This window comes from Callionymus lyra, chromosome 14 (assembly GCF_982586985.1).
Source record: "Callionymus lyra chromosome 14, fCalLyr1.hap1.1, whole genome shotgun sequence".
In the NCBI taxonomy this organism is placed as follows: Eukaryota; Metazoa; Chordata; class Actinopteri; order Syngnathiformes; family Callionymidae; genus Callionymus; species Callionymus lyra.
In genome coordinates this window covers 4,857,722-4,880,672 of record NC_141831.1, presented here as the reverse complement: position 1 = coordinate 4,880,672, position 22,951 = coordinate 4,857,722, and the positions used below count along the sequence as shown (strand labels likewise).

Here is a 22,951-nt window from a genome sequence, read left to right as displayed (position 1 = left end):
ATCGTTGATGAGGAGACACAAACCAGAAGGATGTGTCTCGCCTGCAGTTCATACGAAACTCTGCAGCCAGAATTCTGAGCAGCTCTAGTAGAAGAACTCACATTTCTCCTTCAAACTCTTCACTGGCTTCCAGTTTCTTTCAGGATCATTTTAAAATTCTGGTTCTTACTTTCAGATCTATTCATGGTCAGACCTTCCATCAGTGATCTGATCCAGACTTACACCCCAGCTCGGGCTCTGAGGTCTGTGGATCAGAATCTCCTGATGGTTCCTGAACTTCCGGACCAGAGGAGAGAAATCCTTCCACACTGTTGCTCCTAAGCTTCGGAACCATCTGTGTGTTTGATGATCTACTGACTCCTTCAAGAAACATCTGTGTTTGATGATCTACTGACTCCTTCAAGAAACATCTCTGTGTTTGATGATCTACTGACTCCTTCAAGAAACATCTGTGTTTGATGATCTACTGACTCCTTCAAGAAACATCTGTGTTTGATGATCTACTGACTCCTTCAAGAAACATCTGTGTTTGATGATCTACTGACTCCTTCAAGAAACATCTGTGTTTGATGATCTACTGACTCCTTCAAGAAACATCTGTGTGTTTGATGATCTACTGACTCCTTCAAGAAACATCTGTGTTTGATGATCTACTGACTCCTTCAAGAACCATCTGTGTTTGATGATCTACTGACTCCTTCAAGAAACATCTGTGTTTGATGATCTACTGACTCCTTCAAGAACCATCTGTGTTTGATGATCTACTGACTCCTTCAAGAAACATCTGTGTTTGATGATCTACTGACTCCTTCAAGAACCATCTGTGTTTGATGATCTACTGACTCCTTTAAGAAACATCTGTGTTTGATGATCTACTGACTCCTTCAAGAAACATCTGTGTTTGATGATCTACTGACTCCTTCAAGAAAAATCTGTGTTTGATGATCTACTGACTCCTTCAGGAAACATCTTTGTTTGATGATCTACTGACTCCTTCAAGAAACATCTGTGTTTGATGATCTACTGACTCCTTCAAGAACCATCTGTGTTTGATGATCTACTGACTCCTTCAAGAAACATCTGTGTTTGATGATCTACTGACTCCTTCAAGAAACATCTGTGTTTGATGATCTACTGACTCCTTCAAGAAACATCTGTGTTTGATGATCTACTGACTCCTTCAAGAAACATCTGTGTTTGATGATCTACTGACTCCTTCAAGAAACATCTGTGTTTGATGATCTACTGACTCCTTCAAGAAACATCTGTGTTTGATGATCGACTGACTCCTTCAAGAAACATCTGTGTGTTTGATGATCTACTGACTCCTTCAAGAAACATCTGTGTTTGATGATCTACTGACTCCTTCAAGAAACATCTGTGTTTGATGATCTACTGACTCCTTCAAGAAACATCTGTGTTTGATGATCTACTGACTCCTTCAAGAAACATCTGTGTGTTTGATGATCTACTGACTCCTTCAAGAAACATCTGTGTTTGATGATCTACTGACTCCTTCAAGAACCATCTGTGTTTGATGATCTACTGACTCCTTCAAGAAACATCTGTGTTTGATGATCTACTGACTCCTTCAAGAACCATCTGTGTTTGATGATCTACTGACTCCTTTAAGAAACATCTGTGTTTGATGATCTACTGACTCCTTCAAGAAAAATCTGTGTTTGATGATCTACTGACTCCTTCAAGAAACATCTTTGTTTGATGATCTACTGACTCCTTCAAGAAACATCTGTGTTTGATGATCTACTGACTCCTTCAAGAAACATCTGTGTTTGATGATCTACTGACTCCTTCAAGAAACATCTGTGTTTGATGATCTACTGACTCCTTCAAGAAACATCTGTGTTTGATGATCTACTGACTCCTTCAAGAAACATCTGTGTTTGATGATCTACTGACTCCTTCAAGAAACATCTGTGTTTGATGATCTACTGACTCCTTCAAGAAACATCTGTGTTTGATGATCTACTGACTCCTTCAAGAAACATGTGTGTTTGATGATCTACTGACTCCTTCAAGAAACATCTGTGTTTGATGATCTACTGACTCCTTCAAGAAACATCTGTGTTTGATGATCTACTGACTCCTTCAAGAAACATCTGTGTTTGATGATCTACTGACTCCTTCAAGAAACATCTGTGTTTGATGATCTACTGACTCCTTCAAGAAACATCTGTGTTTGATGATCTACTGACTCCTTCAAGAAACATCTGTGTTTGATGATCTACTGACTCCTTCAAGAAACATCTGTGTGTTTGATGATCTACTGACTCCTTCAAGAAACATCTGTGTTTGATGATCTACTGACTCCTTCAAGAAACATCTGTGTTTGATGATCTACTGACTCCTTCAAGAAACATCTGTGTTTGATGATCTACTGACTCCTTCAAGAAACATCTGTGTTTGATGATCTACTGACTCCTTCAAGAAACATCTGTGTTTGATGATCTACTGACTCCTTCAAGAAACATCTGTGTGTTTGATGATCTACTGACTCCTTCAAGAAACATCTCAATACACTTTTATTTGAGCTTTTCCTTGATTCTCTGAGACTCTTGTGTTTGTTTCGGTGTTATCTTGATCTTTTAAAGTATATATATTATTGAGTATTGTTTTGATTGTTGAAGCGCTTTGTGACCCTGGTCTGGAAAAGTGCTCTATAAATACTAATTAATTACTAACTTACTAAATAACACGGCATTTGCAATTTTAAAATATTATTTCCCGTTTTTTTATATCTTACAAAAATCCCTGGGCGACTCTGGGTACTTTAGCTAGTACATCATTAATAAAACATTAACTATTATGTAACAAGACACATTCAATTAATTGACGTGTGACACGTTTTCTTTTTTTAGATACAATGTTTAACATTTATTATTAATGCTCTAACTGAGAAAGAATTTCCAGGACAGAAGACAAGCCTTTGAGAAACCGTGACAAGTGGGGTCATGAGTGGGATGACAAGTTCAAAACAATTAGAAATTCAAAAAGTTTAAACAACAAAATAAAACCCTGAGAAAACACATGTCTTGAGACTCGCGGGTCGACCCCGTGTAACTGTATCCGTCCGGGTCGGTTACAGTAGACGTAACCGGACCGGGAGGGAGGGGCGTGAGGGTCTAAACTTGGGTTTTCTTGGCAGCCGAAGAACCAGAGAGTCCAGCTGGTGTCAGAGTTTTTCTCACAGTCGTCGCACGAGGAACCAGAGTTTACAGGAAGTGAGAGACGGCGAGAGGAACATGCAGCGCTCGTGAACCCTCACAGTTCAAAGTTCGTGATCTTCAAAGTGACAGAATGTCCAGGAGAGATCAGCGCTTTCGTCGAGGGATGAAGGGAAGGTAAGACCTGCTGTCAGGGATGGAGGGATGGGATCCACGATCGAGGTGAAGAGATGCTACTTCCTTGTGTCAGAACAAAGAGGTTCATGGATAACAAACTCCTGTAGTAACGATCAGATAATGTACTGTTTATTGACTCGTCCATTGTTGTTAATGTTTCACTGTTTTTTTTTTTTAAAGAATTGTCAACAAGTGGATTTAGAGAGAAGAAAACAATCTGTAAATAGTAAAAATGTCAATAGTTATTTGTCTTCTTTAACATTAACGCCGCAAATATAATGTTTTACATTAGAAATAGATTCAGTTTTTCATTTATTTCACTGAAATCCTGCCACAGACAGAATAAGCCGAATGTTATAGTAGTTTTATCATGAATTAGCAGAAGGTTTTTACAGTTAAAATCTTGTATTGACTTGTAACTGAATTATTGAGGAACAAGTTTCTTCCTATTTTAAATCATTTGATTAAATGTAACAATCAAGTCCATTTACTAAACTTGATGCCATAGAATGCTGGTAAATAGAGACACAATAGAAAAAAACTCGGTCAATGTTTACTACAGTGGGTTAACCAGGCGTTAGTTTGAGGAAGTCCGACAGGAAAACACATCATCACACATTGTTTGCATCACGACAAAACTACAGCTAACTACACACAGAGGTCGTGACACAGTCTCGGGCTTGAACGGACCAGAACCACGAGGACACTGAGATTCAAGGAGAGACAGAACCTTCTGACGTGAAGCTGTCGTGGGAGTGAAATAACTTTCATGACTTACATCATCGAACCTTTTCACTCCCTATTGTAACAGTGAGGAAGTTCAGGAGCGTTCAGGAAGTTTCCTCCCGCAGCTGTCGGAGAGATAAGAAGTTTCTGCTCCGGGTTCTACCATTCTGCTTCATCCTGACGTCACGCTTCCATAGAAGACGTTTAAAGACGTGTATGAGGATGGATCAGGATGATAGGAGTTCAATCTACTTCCTCTCATGGAAGACTCTTCCTGGCTGACCTCCTCGTTTCTCCACGTCTTCCTCCGTCGCAGGTGCAGCGACTGCAGCAGCCTCCTCTCCAACTGGTTCTACCAGCGAGACGAGCTGCTCTTCTGCAAGAAACACTACTGGACGCGCTTCGGGGATCGATGTCACAGCTGCAGCGAGACCATCTCCACCGGACTCGTCATGGTGAGGAGAAGGTTTGATAACTAAACCAAACACTTGTATTAGGATTCCATCGTTCCTTGGAAGTCCCAGAATATTCTACACAAGTGAAAGTACTGTTACTCAGACGAAAATGTACTCCCCTGGGTAAAAATATACTTATCTTCATCTTCATCTTCTTCATCTTCATCTTCATCTTCATCTTCATCTTCATCTTCATCTTCATCTTCATCTTCTTCATCTTCATCTTCATCTTCATCTTCATCTTCATCTTCTTCATCTTCATCTTCATCTTCATCTTCATCTTCATCTTCATCTTCATCTTCATCTTCTTCATCTTCATCTTCATCTTCATCATCTTCATCTTCATCTTCATCTTCATCTTCTTCATCTTCATCTTCATCTTCATCTTCATCTTCATCTTCTTCATCTTCATCTTCATCTTCATCATCTTCATCTTCATCTTCATCTTCATCTTCATCTTCTTCATCTTCATCTTCATCTTCATCTTCATCTTCTTCATCTTCTTCATCTTCATCTTCTTCATCTTCATCTTCTTCATCTTCATCTTCATCTTCATCTTCATCTTCATCTTCATCTTCATCGGGTAAAAATATACTACATAAAATAAATAGGAACTACTTTCTGTAGAAATCTCAACCTTTATCTGAACACGACAGAAATGAATACAAAAAAAAAAACTGTCTACGCAGAACAATCTCTTACGACAAATTCACGCACGTAGTAAATTACTTTCAACCATTTTTTTCTGCATCTATTTTAGTATTTTATGAAAAATATGACTTTGTTAAATTATTTCTGACTTTTTTCTTTCTCAATTTCTCAATATACATTATTTTTTAACTGAATGGTTTATAAACCATTAAGTAAGTAAGTAATATTTCTATAGCGCTTTTCCAGACCAGGGTCACAAAGCTCTTAAACAATCAAAACAATATTCAATAAAGTATATACTTTAAAGGTCAAGATAAAACTGAGAACAACACAAGAGTCTCAGAGAATCAAGGAAAAGCTCAAATAAAAGTGTCTTGAGATGTTTCTTGAAGGAGTCAGTAGATCATCAAACACAGATGTTTCTTGAAGGAGTCAGTAGATCATCAAACACAGATGTTTCTTGAAGGAGTCAGTAGATCATCAAACACAGATGTTTCTTGAAGGAGTCAGTAGATCATCAAACACACATGTTTCTTGAAGGAGTCAGTAGATCATCAAACACACATGTTTCTTGAAGGAGTCAGTAGATCATCAAACACAGATGTTTCTTGAAGGAGTCAGTAGATCATCAAACACAGATGTTTCTTGAAGGAGTCAGTAGATCATCAAACACAGATGTTTCTTGAAGGAGTCATTAGATCATCAAACACACATGTTTCTTGAAGGAGTCAGTAGATCATCAAACACACATGTTTCTTGAAGGAGTCAGTAGATCATCAAACACACATGTTTCTTGAAGGAGTCAGTAGATCATCAAACACAGATGTTTCTTGAAGGAGTCAGTAGATCATCAAACACAGATGTTTCTTGAAGGAGTCAGTAGATCATCAAACACAGATGTTTCTTGAAGGAGTCAGTAGATCATCAAACACAGATGTTTCTTGAAGGAGTCAGTAGATCATCAAACACAGATGTTTCTTGAAGGAGTCATTAGATCATCAAACACAGATGTTTCTTGAAGGAGTCAGTAGATCATCAAACACAGATGTTTCTTGAAGGAGTCAGTAGATCATCAAACACAGATGTTTCTTGAAGGAGTCAGTAGATCATCAAACACAGATGTTTCTTGAAGGAGTCAGTAGATCATCAAACACAGATGTTTCTTGAAGGAGTCAGTAGATCATCAAACACGGATGTTTCTTGAAGGAGTCAGTAGATCATCAAACACAGATGTTTCTTGAAGGAGTCAGTAGATCATCAAACACAGATGTTTCTTAAAGGAGTCAGTAGATCATCAAACACAGATGTTTCTTGAAGGAGTCAGTAGATCATCAAACACAGATGTTTCTTGAAGGAGTCAGTAGATCATCAAACACAGATGTTTCTTGAAGGAGTCAGTAGATCATCAAACACACATGTTTCTTGAAGGAGTCAGTAGATCATCAAACACACATGTTTCTTGAAGGAGTCAGTAGATCATCAAACACAGATGTTTCTTGAAGGAGTCAGTAGATCATCAAACACAGATGTTTCTTGAAGGAGTCAGTAGATCATCAAACACACATGTTTCTTGAAGGAGTCAGTAGATCATCAAACACAGATGTTTCTTGAAGGAGTCAGTAGATCATCAAACACAGATGTTTCTTGAAGGAGTCAGTAGATCATCAAACACAGATGTTTCTTGAAGGAGTCAGTAGATCATCAAACACAGATGTTTCTTGAAGGAGTCAGTAGATCATCAAACACAGATGTTTCTTGAAGAAGTCAGTAGATCATCAAACACAGATGTTTCGTGAAGGAGTCAGTAGATCATCAAACACAGATGTTTCTTGAAGGAGTCAGTAGATCATCAAACACAGATGTTTCTTGAAGGAGTCAGTAGATCATCAAACGCAGATGGTTCTTGAAGGAGTCAGTAGATGATCAAACACAGATGTTTCTTGAAGGAGTCAGTAGATCATCAAACACAGATGTTTCTTGAAGGAGTCAGTAGATCATCAAACGCAGATGTTTCTTGAAGGAGTCAGTAGATCATCAAACGCAGATGTTTCTTGAAGGAGTCAGTAGATCATCAAACACACATGTTTCTTGAAGGAGTCAGTAGATCATCAAACACAGATGTTTCTTGAAGGAGTCAGTAGATCATCAAACACAGATGTTTCTTGAAGGAGTCAGTAGATCATCAAACGCAGATGTTTCTTGAAGGAGTCAGTAGATCATCAAACGCAGATGTTTCTTGAAGGAGTCAGTAGATCATCAAACACAGATGTTTCTTGAAGGAGTCAGTAGATCATCAAACACAGAGATGGTTCCAAAGCTTAGGAGCAACAGTCTGGAAGGATTTCTCTCCTCTGGTCCTGAAGTCCAGGAACCATCAGTAGATTCTGATCCACAGACCTCAGAGCCCGAGCTGGGGTGTAAGTCTGGATCAGATCACTGATGGAAGGTCTGACCATGAATAGATCTGAAAGTAAGAACCAGAATTTTAAAATGATCCTGAAAGAAACTGCCAGTGAAGAGTTTGAAGGAGAAATGTGAGTTCTTCTACTAGAGCGGCTCAGAATTCTCGTGGTCTACATGTAAACAATGTTCAAGACAAGAGGAGCATCTTGTGGTGGACTAGATGAGGAACAGAACATGCAGGAGAAGAGGAACTGCTCCAGTGTATTGTATCTAATTCCTTTTTCAAAATGAATCTTGAAGGAACTGATGAAGGTAACGACGAGACGATGAAGACGAAAGAACATTGACAAAGAAATGAAAAGGACAGTTTAAGTTTAAGTTGGTTTAAGTTTAAGTTTAAGTACCACCACCTTAAAAAGACGTGGATCTTCTCCTCCAATATATCAATGTGTCTAAAAACTAAACCTGCTACACAGTTGCCAAAATCCGAGAGCTTTTAGCTTTTCAAAGACTTCCTGCACCTTCTGTGAAGTCTTTGTGTCAAACATCCTCTGTTAGTGTTGCTGATAAAAGATTTTTTCGGGCTGAGGACGTTGAGGATGTTTTTCTCAGCCCACCATGTTTGTTTTCCCACCAGGTCGCAGGAGAGCAGAAGTATCATCCCGAGTGTTTCTCTTGTCAGACGTGCAACATGTTCATCGGTGTCGGCGACACATACGTGCTGCTGGAACGAACTCGCTTGTACTGGTGAGGAAGTACGACGGCGGGAATATGGAAGTGTGACGATGTCGTCAGAATATTGAGTAACATTTTACTTTTATTTCTACAAACCTTAACTCAACGACTTTTACATGAAAGGCTGAACTTCCTTTTATTGAATAACTGCATTTGAAAGGTTCCCTTTTTTCAATTATCAAATAAAACATTTTCAATATATTCAGAATTAACCATTTGTTTTCAGACATAGAGTTTGATATACAAATAATAATAATTTTCAAATGATAATAATGAAATTCAATGTAAAAATGTTGGTACAATAGCGTCACCAGACTAGACCAACAGAGCACAGAGCTACTGGATCGTGTGACTCTACGTGGTCACATGATCGTCTGCTTGTCGCATGATTGGCTGGAGGTTCGATTTCTTCCTTTAGCTTTTTATTATATTTAATGATGTGAACGACATGTATTTATGTATTAATTATTTTAATTATTCTCTTCTTTAATTATATGTATTTATGTATTAATTATTTTAATTATTCTCTTCTTTAATTATATGTATTTATGTATTAATTATTTTAATTATTCTCTTCTTTAATTATATGTATTTATGTATTAATTATTTTAATTATTCTCTTCTTTAACTATATTTAATGATGTGAACGACATGTATTTATGTATTAATTATTTTAATTAATCTCTTCTTTAACTATATTTAATGATGTGAACGACATGTATTTATGTATTAATTATTTTAATTATTCTCTTCTCTCTTCTTTAATTATATGTATTTATGTATTAATTATTTTAATTATTCTCTTCTTTAATTACATTTAATTATGTGAACGACATGTATTTATGTATTAATTATTTTAATTATTCTCTTCTTTAATTACATTTAATGAACTGAATGACATGTATTTATGTATTTACTATTTTAATTATTCTCTTCTTTAATTATATTTAATGATTTGAACGACATGTATTTATGTATTAATTATTTTAATTATTCTCTTCTTTAACTATATTTATTTATGTATTAATTATTTCAATTATTCTCTTCTTTAATTATATTTAATGATGTGAACGACATGTATTTATGTATTAATTATTTTAATTATTCTCTTATTTAATTACATTTAATGATGTGAACGACATGTATTTATGTATTAATTATTTTAATTATTCTCTTATTTAATTACATTTAATGATGTGAACGACATGTATTTATGTATTAATTATTTTAATTATTCTCTTCTTTAATTATATGTATTATGTATTAATTATTTTAATTATTCTCTTCTTTAATTACATTTGAATTATGTGAACGACATGTATTTATGTATTAATTATTTTAATTATTCTCTTCTTTAATTACATTTAATTATGTGAACGACATGTATTTATGTATTAATTATTATAATTATTCTATTCTTTAATTACATTTAATTATGTGAACGACATGTATTTATGTATTAATTATTTTAATTATTCTCTTCTTTAATTACATTTAATTATGTGAACGACATGTATTTATGTATTAATTATTATAATTATTCTATTCTTTAATTACATTTAATTATGTGAACGACATGTATTTATGTATTAATTATTTTAATTATTCTCTTCTTTAATTACATTTAATTATGTGAACGACATGTATTTATGTAATCATTATTTTAATTATTCTCTTCTTTAATTACATTTAATGAACTGAATGACATGTATTTATGTATTAATTATTTTAATTATTCTCTTCTTTAATTACATTTAATGAACTGAATGACATGTATTTATGTATTAATTATTTTAATTATTCTCTTCTTTAATTATATTTAATGATTTGAACGACATGTATTTATGTATTAATTATTTTAATTATTTTCTTCTTTAATTACATTTAATGAACTGAATGACATGTATTTATGTATTTATTATATTAATTATTCTCTTCTTTAATTATATTTAATGATTTGAACGACATGTATTTATGTATTAATTATTTAAATGATTCTCTTCTTTAATTACATTTAATGAACTGAATGACATGTATTTATTATATTAATTATTCTCTTCTTTAATTATATTTAATGATTTGAACGACATGTATTTATGTATTAATTATTTTAATTATTCTCATCTTTAACTATATGTATTTATGTATTAATTATTTAAATTATTCTCTTCTTTAAATACATTTAATGATCTGAACGACATGTATTTATGTATTAATTATTATATGATTATTTTGATTTAAAAAGGCTAAAAATAAAGTGTTGAATCCAATCATCTAATATTCTGATGTCACTTCCATAAACACGTTAAAAAAAAACCTGATTAAATGCATTTTTACGTTCGTCCTGCAGTGGGAGCTGTTTCTGTCCTGACGACGCATCGACCGCTCCGAGTACCGACGCCCCCCACATGGTGGCGCTCGTTTCACTTCCTCTGAGAACGAGCGGCTCTCGACGTGGGCTGGGCGTGAGTTCAGAGGTCAACGCCGACAACAGGCCCGTCATCACCGTCGCAGAGTGAGTTTGAAAGTTTCTCTTCCACACGAGAGTCTGATTTTAATGTCTTCACTCGTTAAAGACTGGACGCTGATGACCCTGGCTCAAACCAACAACCCTCCATCCACGTGGGCGACCACATCCTGGAGGTCAATGGAATCCCGGTGAACAACATCTCCCAAGAGAAGGTTTCAAACGTCCTGAATCGTTAAGATGTTTTAAAATGTTGAGACTTGTGTTTATTTATTGAAATGTTGTTGTTTTATTAGCTTTATAAGCTTTTTTTAATTAATTGATTAAAATAATGTATATATCGAGAGGTTTAAATATTTGTACACATACACATAGTTTGATTTTATAAGTCTAATTATTCAAAAATGATTGTCCAGAATTAAATATTTCTCAATTTTTAGTCTTTTAAATGCAGAATATAAATGTTGGTATAATAGAGTCACCAGACATTACTAACAGAGCACAGAGATGCTGATCCAACTCTCAGACGGTCACATGACGTGGTAGACGATAACGATCAATTTTATTATTATTTATTAAACCAATTTTTTAATGTTTAATCTAAAGTCTAAGATTTTTTTTTAATATTGAATTTAATAAAAAATGAATTATTGTAATTACAATTTTGAAACATGTTTTTAAAATTAAATTATTACAAAAAAACCTTTCAATATACAAATAATTGAATTGAGTTGTTTAAAGAATATGTTTCATTAGTAAATATTAATTAAATAAAATATCCAGATATACTCACATGAGTCACTGCTGACACACTCTTATCTCTTAGATGAACGCTGTGATGAAGGACGCAGACAAATCTCTGCAGCTGACCATCGAACGTAACCGTCGCTCCAAGAATCCTCCTCCAGACGTCCAGGCTGAGGTCAGTGTGAGCAACAAGGTCCGAGCTCCTCCTAAACTGCCGAGTCTGGAGGAGGAACCTGGTTCAGGGTCAGGAGAGGACGAGACCACGAGACTCTCTCAGCAGCATGGAGTGAAGGGGATGAGATCCAGACACATCATGTAATGTTGACTCGTGGACTATTACCTTATCTTCATCTTCATCTTCTTCATCTTCATCTTCATCTTCATCTTCATCTTCATCATCTTCATCATCATCTTCATCTTCATCTTCTTCATCTTCATCTTCATCTTCATCTTCATCTTCATCATCTTCATCATCATCTTCATCTTCATCTTCATCTTCATCTTCATCTTCATCTTCATCTTCATCTTCATCATCATCTTCTTCATCTTCATCTTCATCTTCATCTTCATCTTCATCTTCATCTTCATCTTCATCTTCATCATCATCTTCTTCATCTTCATCTTCATCTTCATCTTCATCTTCATCTTCATCTTCATCATCATCTTCTTCATCTTCATCTTCATCTTCATCTTCATCTTCATCTTCATCTTCATCATCATCTTCTTCATCTTCATCTTCATCTTCATCATCATCTTCTTCATCTTCATCTTCATCTTCATCATCATCTTCATCATCTTCATCTTCATCTTCATCTTCATCTTCATCTTCATCTTCATCTTCATCATCATCTTCTTCATCTTCATCTTCATCTTCATCTTCATCTTCATCTTCATCTTCATCATCATCTTCTTCATCTTCATCTTCATCTTCATCTTCATCTTCATCTTCATCATCATCTTCTTCATCTTCATCTTCATCTTCATCATCTTCATCATCTTCATCTTCATCTTCATCTTCATCTTCATCATCATCTTCTTCATCTTCATCTTCATCTTCATCTTCATCTTCATCTTCATCTTCATCATCATCATCATCTTCATCTTCATCTTCATCTTCATCTTCATCTTCATCATCATCTTCTTCATCTTCATCTTCATCTTCATCTTCATCATCATCTTCTTCATCTTCATCTTCATCTTCATCTTCATCTTCATCTTCATCATCATCTTCTTCATCTTCATCTTCATCTTCATCTTCATCATCTTCATCATCATCATCATCTTCATCTTCATCTTCATCTTCATCTTCATCTTCATCATCATCTTCTTCATCTTCATCTTCATCTTCATCTTCATCTTCATCATCTTCATCATCATCATCATCTTCATCTTCATCTTCATCTTCATCTTCATCTTCATCTTCATCATCATCTTCTTCATCTTCATCTTCATCTTCTTCTTCATCATCTTCATCATCATCTTCATCTTCATCTTCATCTTCATCATCATCTTCTTCATCTTCATCTTCATCTTCATCTTCATCATCATCTTCTTCATCTTCATCATCATCTTCATCATCATCTTCTTCATCTTCATCTTCATCTTCATCATCATCTTCTTCATCTTCATCATCATCTTCATCATCATGTTCTTCATCTTCATCTTCATCTTCATCTTCATCTTCATCATCATCTTCATCATCATCATCATCATCATCATCATCTTCATCTTCATCTTCATCTTCTTCATCTTCATCTTCATCTTCATCTTCATCATCTTCATCATCATCATCATCTTCATCTTCATCTTCATCTTCATCTTCATCTTCATCTTCATCTTCATCATCTTCATCTTCATCTTCATAATCTTCATCATCATCATCTTTATCTTCATAATCTTCATCATCATCATCATCTTCATCATTATCTTCATCTTCCTCTCCATCATCTTCATCTTCATCTTCATCATCATCATCATCATCATCATCATCATCATCATCATCATCATCTTCATCTTCATCTTCATAATCTTCATCATCATCATCATCTTCATCATTATCTTCCTCTTCATCATCTTCATCTTCATCTTCATCTTCATCTTCATCTTCATCATCTTCATCTTCATCTTCATCTTCATCATCATCTTCATCTTCATCATCATCTTCATCATCATAATCTTCTTCATCTTCATCTTCATCTTCATCTTCATCTTCATCATCATCTTCATCATCTTCATCTTCATCTTCATCTTCATCTTCATCTTCAACTTCATCTTCATCTTCATCTTCATCTTCATCATCATCATCATCTTCATCTTCATCTTCATCTTCATCTTCATCATCATCATCTTTATCATCTTCATCTTTATCTTCATCTTCATCATCATAATCTTCTTCATCTTCATCTTCATCTTCATCATCATCATCTTCATCTTCATCTTCATCTTCATCTTCATCTTCATCTTCATCTTCATCATCTTTATCATCTTTATCATTATCATCATCATCTTCATCATCATCATCATCTTCATCTTCATCTTCATCTTCATCTTCATCATCATCTTCATCATCATCATAATCATCTTCATCTTCATCATCATCTTCATCATCATCTTCATCTTCATCTTTATCTTCATCTTCATCTTCATCTTCATCTTCATCTTCATCTTCAACTTCATCTTCATCTTCATCTTCATCTTCATCTTCATCTTCATCTTCATCTTCATCTTCATCCTTATCATCATCTTCATCTTCATCTTCATCTTCATCTTCATCTTCATCCTTATCATCATCTTCATCTTCATCTTCATCTTCATCTTCATCTCCATCTTCATCTTCATCTTCATCATCATCATCATCTTCATCTTCATCTTCATCTTCATCTTCATCTTCATCTTCATCTTCATCTTCATCTTCATCTTCATCATCATCATCATCATCATCATCATCATCATCATCCTCATCTTCATCATGGTCCTCTCCTCTGACAGGCGCAGTGCTAGTATAGACAAGTCCTCCATGTCTCCTGGATCTCCCTCGATCTTCTCTCAGAGACGGGAGATGTTTCGCTCTGAGTCTCTGCGAGTCGACACTGGAGATCGAAGCCATCGCATCTTCAGACCTTCTGACCTCATCCACGGGGAGGTGCTGGGAAGAGGATGCTTTGGACAGGCCGTGAAGGTAATACCGTTGTGTATTTGAGAATACAGTAGTTCTTGTTCACTTTTATGTATTTTTGTTTTTCCACACAGTACTAAGTATTTAAATGTATAGCATAAAGCTACAGTCAGGAACATCAAAACCACTTGTTCTTGTTCACTCTGATACTAACATGTTATTTATTTAAACATTAGATTCACTTTAATGTGACAACACAACTTAGTGGGACACTGTAATCACCACAGTTTTATCTTGACCTTTAAAGTATATATTTTATTGAATGTTGTTTTGATTGTTTAAGCGCTTTGAGACCCTGGTCTGGAAAAGCTCTATATAAATAAGAATTACTTACTTACTTACTTATGGTGCCAACAAAACAGTGTTACTTTAGACACGCTGCTCTATTCAGTGACGGCTGATTGGTCGCTACTATACTGTATTTAAATTCCACATCAATGTTTCCATGTCAAAATGTACTCGACAGTTGTGATGTAGGATATATTTGTAGTATTGTACTTGACTCTGAATCTAAAGACCACTAACTCGTATTTGCTTTCATTAGTTTTGAAAGCAATATACAGTTTGTCCCAACACTGGCTTTAAAAGCTGCGGGAGTCACTGTATCCCCTTGTCCTCAGTCATGGCAAATGAAAAAAATATTGCAATATTTTAAGTGTTTCTAGATTTACAACCAGATGAATTGAGTACGTTAGTATGGTAGACTCCTAAATTTAGTCATATTTAGGAATTATTTTAAGTCTAAATAATTATGTAAAAGTATGTTTTTTATAAACTTAAAAATAGAATGGCTGGGCGGCAAGGCATTATGGCAGCATTTAAGATCATCGTTACTGCGAGGGTTGTTGAGAGGAACATGCAATTTACAAGTTCAAATATATGGTAAAATTAAAATGAAATGATATTAAATGATAAACGTAAAAAATTTAATGTTATATATATATATATATATATATATATATATATACTTTTTTTATAGAATAACCCCCGCAATAAACAAGGAACGAGGACAAGACAAACTGGTGTTTACTGTAATTATGTTCAAAGGGTCTTTGTTTTTATAACCTGGATTTTTAACTGAAAAGTTTGACCTTTAACCCGTCAAGGTGACCCACAAGGAGACGGGAGAAGTGATGGTCATGAAGGAGTTGATCGCGTTTGACGAAGAGACGCAGAAGACGTTTCTGAAGGAGGTGAGAAGTTAGTAAATATTAAAGGTGTAGGAAAACATTTGTTTTCAGAAAACAATATAATACACTAATATAACATAATAAATATAGATCCATCTGTTACAAAAACGTTCACCTGTGCAGGTGAAGGTGATGCGCTGCTTGGATCATCCCAACGTCCTGAGGTTCATCGGTCTGTTCTACAAAGACAAGCGAGTCCACTTCGTCTCCGAGTACATCGAAGGAGGAACTCTCAAGGAAACCATCGACAAGATGGTGAATCTTCCTTCGTCCGAGTTCTGACCCGAGTTCTGACCCGAACACATTCATGGAACCTTTGTTCTCAGGAGGACGACTTCTCCTGGAGCGTCAGGGTCAGCTACTCCAGAGACGTGGCCGCGGGGATGGTGGGTTCATGGCTCAAGAGTCTCAAACAGGAAGTCACTCGTACTTCCTTCTCTTCTCAGGCGTATCTTCACTCCATGAACGTCATCCACCGAGATCTGAACTCTTACAACTGCCTGGTGAAGAAGGTGAAAAAACTACAAAATCACGTTGTGTATACTTTTGTGTCTTGAGTACGAAGTGTGTATCGTAAAGAATCTGTTGATACGGTACAGTGACAACGATACCATATATTTAAATACTGTAGCAACAAGTATATATGTGTAGTATTGTCCAGTACTTGACTCTGGTGTTGTGATAGTGTAGTAACAAGTATATATGTGTAGTATTGTCCAGTACTTGACTCTGGTGTTGTGATAGTGTAGTAACAAGTATATATGTGTAGTATTGTCCAGTACTTGACTCTGGTGTTGTGATAGTGTAGTAACAAGTATATATGTGTAGTATTGTCCAGTACTTGACTCTGGTGTTGTAATAGTGTAGTAACAAGTATATATGTGTAGTATTGTCCAGTACTTGACTCTGGTGTTGTGATAGTGTAGTAACAAGTATATATGTGTAGTATTGTCCAGTACTTGACTCTGGTGTTGTGATAGTGTAGTAACAAGTATATATGTGTAGTATTGTCCAGTACTTGACTCTGGTGTTGTGAAAGTGTAGTAACAAGTATATATGTGTAGTATTGTCGAGTACTTGACTCTGGTGTTGTACCAGTGTAGTAACAAGTATATATGTGTAGTATTGTCCAGTACTTGACTCTGGTGTTGTGATAGTGTAGTAACAAGGATATATGTGTAGTATTGTCCAGTACTTGACTCTGGTGTTGTGATAGTGTAGTAACAAGTATATATGTGTAGTATTGTCCAGTACTTGACTCTGGTGTTGTGATAGTGTAGTAACAAGTATATATGTGTAGTATTGTCCAGTACTTGACTCTGGTGTTGTGATAGTGTAGTAACAAGTATATATGTGTAGTATTGTCGAGTACTTGACTCTGGTGTTGTACCAGTGTAGTAACAAGTATATATGTGTAGTATTGTCCAGTACTTGACTCTGGTGTTGTGATAGTGTAGTAACAAGGATATATGTGTAGTATTGTCCAGTACTTGACTCTGGTGTTGTGATAGTGTAGTAACAAGTATATATGTGTAGTATTGTCCAGTACTTGACTCTGGTGTTGTGATAGTGTAGTAACAAGGATATATGTGTAGTATTGTCCAGTACTTGACTCTGGTGTTGTGATAGTGTAGTAACAAGTATATATGTGTAGTATTGTCCAGTACTTGACTCTGGTGTTGAGATAGTGTAGTAACAAGTATATATGTGTAGTATTGTCGAGTACTTGACTCTGGTGTTGTACCAGTGTAGTAACAAGTATATATGTGTAGTATTGTCCAGTACTTGACTCTGGTGTTGTGATAGTGTAGTAACAAGGATATATGTGTAGTATTGTCCAGTACTTGACTCTGGGGTTGTGATAGTGTAGTAACAAGGATATATGTGTAGTATTGTCCAGTACTTGACTCTGATGTTGTGATAGTTTAGTAACAAGTATATATGTGTAGTATTGTCCAGTACTTGACTCTGGGGTTGTGATAGTGTAGTAACAAGGATATATGTGTAGTATTGTCCAGTACTTGACTCTGGTGTTGTGATAGTGTAGTAACAAGGATATATGTGTAGTATTGTCCAGTACTTGACTCTGGTGTTGTGATAGTGTAGTAACAAGGATATATGTGTAGTATTGTCCAGTACTTGACTCTGGTGTTGTGATAGTGTAGTAACAAGTATATATGTGTAGTATTGTCCAGTACTTGACTCTGGTGTTGTGATAGTGTAGTAACAAGGATATATGTGTAGCATTGTCCAGTACTTGACTCTGGTGTTGTGATAGTGTAGTAACAAGCATATATTTGTAGTATTGTCGAGTACTTGACTCTGAATCTAAGGACCACATAAGTCGTAACTGCTTTCATTAATTTTGAATGAAATATATGACCAAACACCGGCTTTAAAAGATGCTGGAGTCACAGTATCCTCTTGTCCTCAGTCATATGAAAAAAATGTAAGTGTATCTATATTTGCAAACAGATGATTTTAGTACGCTTGTATGGTTGACTTCTCAATTTAGTTATATTTAGGAATAACTTTAATTTTAAATAATTATGTAAAAGTATGTTTTTATGAACTTAAAAACTGAAGTTTTTAGTGTACATTCAAGTTTTCGTATTATTATTGTCCAGTAAAAATGTTTTCACGGATCCTCTAGAACGGGTCGGTGGTCGTGGCAGACTTCGGACTGGCTCGCCTGGTGATGGAGGAGCGGAACCACAATAAAAAAGGTTCTTCTTTGGAACGTCCTGCCAAGGGAACTCCGCCCGAGCTACGGAAGCTGGACCGCAGGAAGCGCTACACGGTGGTCGGGAACCCGTACTGGATGGCGCCGGAGATGATCCACGGTAGGAACTCGATGTTTCCTGAACAGTAGGTTTTTTTTACATGATTCTTTTTTTTTTTCACCTCCAGGCAAAACCTATGATGAACGAGTGGACATCTTCTCCTTTGGTATCATGATGTGCGAGGTAACACTCTATTTTTATAAATATATATATATATATATATATATATATATATATATATATATATATATCCTGAATATATATTAGGGGTGTTTATGATGTTTTAATACGTGTGACCAGCCGTGACAAGCAGTTGCGCTATATAACCACTAGAGGGTTCTTTCTCCATCAAACACTTCCTAATCCCATTACAGCGAAGCCCATTTAGTAGTTATCAGACAAAATCGATTTATTCTTGTACACACGATTCAAATAGGTAAGTAAGTAAGTTAGTAAGTAATTCATATTTATATAGCGCTTTTCCAGACCAGGGTCACAAAGCGCTTAAACAATCAAAACAATATTCAATAAAGTATATACTTTAAAGATCAAGATAAAACTGATAACACAACAGGAGTTCCAGAAAATCAAGGAAGAGCCTGAACAAATAAAAACGTCTTAAGATGAAGGATTTCTCTCCTCTGGTCCTGAAGTTCAGGAACCATCAGTAGATTCTGATCCACAGACCTCAGAGCCCGAGCTGGGGTGTAAGTCTGGATAAGGATCACTGATGGAAGGTCTGACCATGAATAGATCTGAAAGTAAGAACCAGAATTTTAAAATGATCCTGAAAGAAACTGGAAGCCAGTGAAGAGTTTTAAGGATCGGAGAAATGTGAGTTCTTCTACTAGAGCTGCTCAGAATTCTGGCTGCAGAGTTCTGAATCAACTGCAGGCGAGACACATCCTTCTTGGTAAGACATGAAAACAGAAAGACAGAAACGCATGGATTACAAGATCCAGATCATGTTCCGACAACATTTTCCTAAGTTTAGAGATTTTTCTCAGTTGAAGGAAACAGTTTCTGGTCAGTTTTCTTCAGTGTCGAACAAGAGACATGTCTTTATCAAATACAACACCCAGGTTTCTCAGGCTCAGTTTGACGGACTGACCTAAGTCACCCAAGTACTGACTCAACCCTGGAACCTTATCATCAGGAGCAATCACCAGAGTTTCAGTTTTGTCCACATTTAGCTGCAAAGTGTTTTCACTCATTGTTTGATTTCTAGCAAACAATTGACTAAGCTGTTCAGCCCTTGGGGCTCAGTTGGATCAAAAGAGCAGTAGAGCTGGATGTCATCAGCAAAAATGTGATAAGAAACATCAGGAAATCTCTGAATGATTTTACCGAGGGGAATCAAGTACAGCAAAAACAATAAAGGACCCAGAATAGAACCTTGAGGGACTCCACACAACAGATCTGCCGATTCAGACCTCATTTGATTGGCAGATACACTAAAACTGCGCCCAGAAAGGTAAGATGAGAACCACTGTAACACAGACCAAGACAGTCCCACTTCATCCCTCAGTCTTCTCAGCAGGATCTGGTGATCAACTGTGTCAAAGGCTGAGGACAGATCCAAGAGAACCAGAACAGTGAATTTACCAGAGTCAGCCGACATCATGATGTCACTGGACACTTTCAGTACAGCTGTCTCCGTAGAGTGATGTTTACGGAAGCCAGACTGAAACTTCTCATGGATGTCGCTCTGATCCAGGAACAAAGACAGCTGCTCAGACACCACCTTCTCCAAGATCTTGGACAAGAAAGGGAGCTTAGAAATAGGCCTGAAATTACTCGTCAGTCAGTCGGGTCTAAGCCTGGCTTTTTGTGCAAAGGCTCCACAATGGCATGTTTAAATGCATTGGGAAAAACCCCTGTGGAAAGGGAGAGGTTCACCATATTGGTAACCCAGGGGCCAATTACATCAAATACTTTGATAAAAAGCCTACAAGGAAGGATGTCATCTGACCAAGAGGAGGGTTTCATCTTGTTCACTAGTGCTGAAATATCACCAAGAGATACAGCAGTGAAGGAAGACCAAGAGGAGGAGATGGGCTCAGAGACAGTAGGGGTTCCACACAAAGAGGGAGAGATTTTCTATTTGATCAATTTAATTTTGTCAATGAAAAATCTCAACAATGCATTGCTTTCAGCTTCACAGAAGACAGGCGTGATTTGAGGAGCAGGAGACACGAGAGAATTAATCGTGACAAACAACACTTTGGGGTTTTTCTTATTTGCTGCTACCAGTTTTCTGATGTAATCAGATCTAGCAGTTTCCACCATCTCATTGTAGTCATCAGATCCCTGAGGTGAAGTCTGTGCACCTCAAGTTTAGTGGACTTCCAGAGACTTTGAGTCTTTCCACAAAGTCTCTTCAGACTCAGGAGATCTACATTTGTCCAAGGGCACCGTTTTTTGTGAATTTTCAAGTTCGATTTAACAGGTAATAGATTATAGACAAAATAACAAATGACGTTGCTTAATTTCACTAAAAATCCTTACATTTTCTCCAACATCAACAGTGCGTCTTAAAAGCTTTATAAACTGTTGTATTACTTTGGGTTTTACTAACTCGTTTAACCGGTTTATGTGGTACACACAGCACTCAAAGACCTGTCAAAATATTGGTAAACTATGAAGTATTTCTTCAAATCATATAGATAGATAGTTAGATAGATGGACGGATGGATAAGCTTTATTGATCCCTCTGAGTTTGTTTTTCAATCATTTTCACTGGTTTAAAGATGTAATCGTTGAACGTTCAACAGTCAATAAAAACATCGTGATTTGTTGCTTTTTGAAATGATGATTGTTAGTTTATTCATTTTCATGCTCTACAATTTTTCCTGCAAATGTAATTCTTTGGGGACCTCGAGAACATACGACATTAAAATGTGATTAATCAGATGAACTCATTAAACACTCTATTACTCTATAAAATTATATTTGTTCTCCATCAGATCATCGGCAGAGTGAGCGCCGACCCAGACTTCCTCCCTCGGACCAACGACTTCGGCCTGAACGTCGCCGGCTTCCTGGAGCAGTACCTCCCGGCCCGATGTCCTCCGGCCTTCCTGCCGCTCGCCGTTCTCTGCAGCGACATGGACGCCGACCGACGGTAGCTAAAGATTCTTAACCATCGACACCTTCGTGATTCCTAACGATGTCCTCGACTCTTCCTCAGACCTTCCTTCACGAAGCTGGACGAGTGGCTGGAGAACCTCCTGATGCACTTGGACATCGGCCTGCCGCTGCTCTCCGAGCTGGACCAGGTCTGCAGGACCTTCTGGAGGAACCACGACCACGACAAGTCCTCGGCGGCGGACGACGGAGAAGCGTCGGATCAGTGTTACCTCCTCATCGACGGCGCTGGTGAAGAGAACCCGATCAGAGACCAGGACCCGATCAGAGACCAGGACTCGATCAGAGACCAGGACCCGATCAGAGACCAGGACCCGATCAGAGACCAGGACTCGATCAGAGACCAGGACTCGATCAGAGACCAGGACTCGATCAGAGACCAGGACTCGATCAGAGACCAGGACTCGATCAGAGACCAGGACTCGATCAGAGACCAGGACTCGATCAGAGACCACAAACTACTTCCTGGTTCCAACAGAGCCAGGAGGAAATGCAAAGTGTTATGGAGCGGATCCGAGGACGACAGTTCTTTCCTGTGACTCTTGAATCATTTGTTTACAAACCAGCTGTGATGAACCAACATATCATTCTCTGTCGTCTACAGTTTACACCTGGTTTATCTGAAGTAACTGATCCATCGTCAGAGCTTGAACTTAGACGTGAAAAAGATTAAACTCGAGCCGTCGTCAGAAAATTCTTCCGCACTAAAAGTTTGAGTAAATTGATGGTAAACTTTAGGAGGAACTTTGTCGGCAGCGTCGTCGAGAAACTGTGAAAACGGCACTTTATCGATGTGGTTTAAAAATGTCCGACCGCATGTTTAAATAAAGCTTTATTTATAAAAAATGGAAGTAGTTTTTTTTTCAAATGACTACACAGAATACATCAATACAATACTATCACAACACCAGAGTCAAGTACTGGAAAATACTACATATATATACTTGTTACTACACTATCACAACACCAGAGTCACATACTCCACAATACTACATATATATACTTGTTACTACACTATCACAACACCAGAGTCACATACTCCACAATACTACACATATATACTTGTTACTACACTATCACAACACCAGAGTCACATACTCCACAATACTA

The 22,951-nt window shown here is 36.6% G+C and overlaps 1 protein-coding gene across 1 annotated transcript; it reads left to right on the top strand.

The window, feature by feature from the left end:
* Positions 1–3,190: 3,190 nt before the first annotated feature.
* Positions 3,191–22,660, top strand: LOC148065769 (LIM domain kinase 1-like). Its single transcript, XM_087806982.1, has 15 exons — positions 3,191–3,362; positions 4,405–4,543; positions 8,235–8,344; positions 10,683–10,847; positions 10,909–11,014; positions 11,626–11,861; positions 14,535–14,724; positions 15,828–15,914; positions 16,035–16,166; positions 16,238–16,297; positions 16,358–16,423; positions 18,565–18,754; positions 18,822–18,877; positions 21,661–21,818; positions 21,885–22,660. Exons 1-15 carry the CDS (start codon positions 3,319–3,321, stop codon positions 22,378–22,380), a joined length of 2,235 nt encoding a protein of 744 aa, XP_087663108.1. The 5' UTR covers positions 3,191–3,318; the 3' UTR covers positions 22,381–22,660.
* Positions 22,661–22,951: the final 291 nt, after the last annotated feature.

Bases quoted from the DNA above. Each gene is read 5' to 3' on its own strand.
- LOC148065769 (XM_087806982.1), top strand. From the start codon at position 3,319: ATGTCCAGGAGAGATCAGCGCTTTCGTCGAGGGATGAAGGGAAG. The intron at 8,345-10,682 runs GTGAGGAAGTAC...TTCGTCCTGCAG, and splicing joins GAACGAACTCGCTTGTACTG to TGGGAGCTGTTTCTGTCCTG. The intron at 18,878-21,660 runs GTAACACTCTAT...GTTCTCCATCAG, and splicing joins TTGGTATCATGATGTGCGAG to ATCATCGGCAGAGTGAGCGC.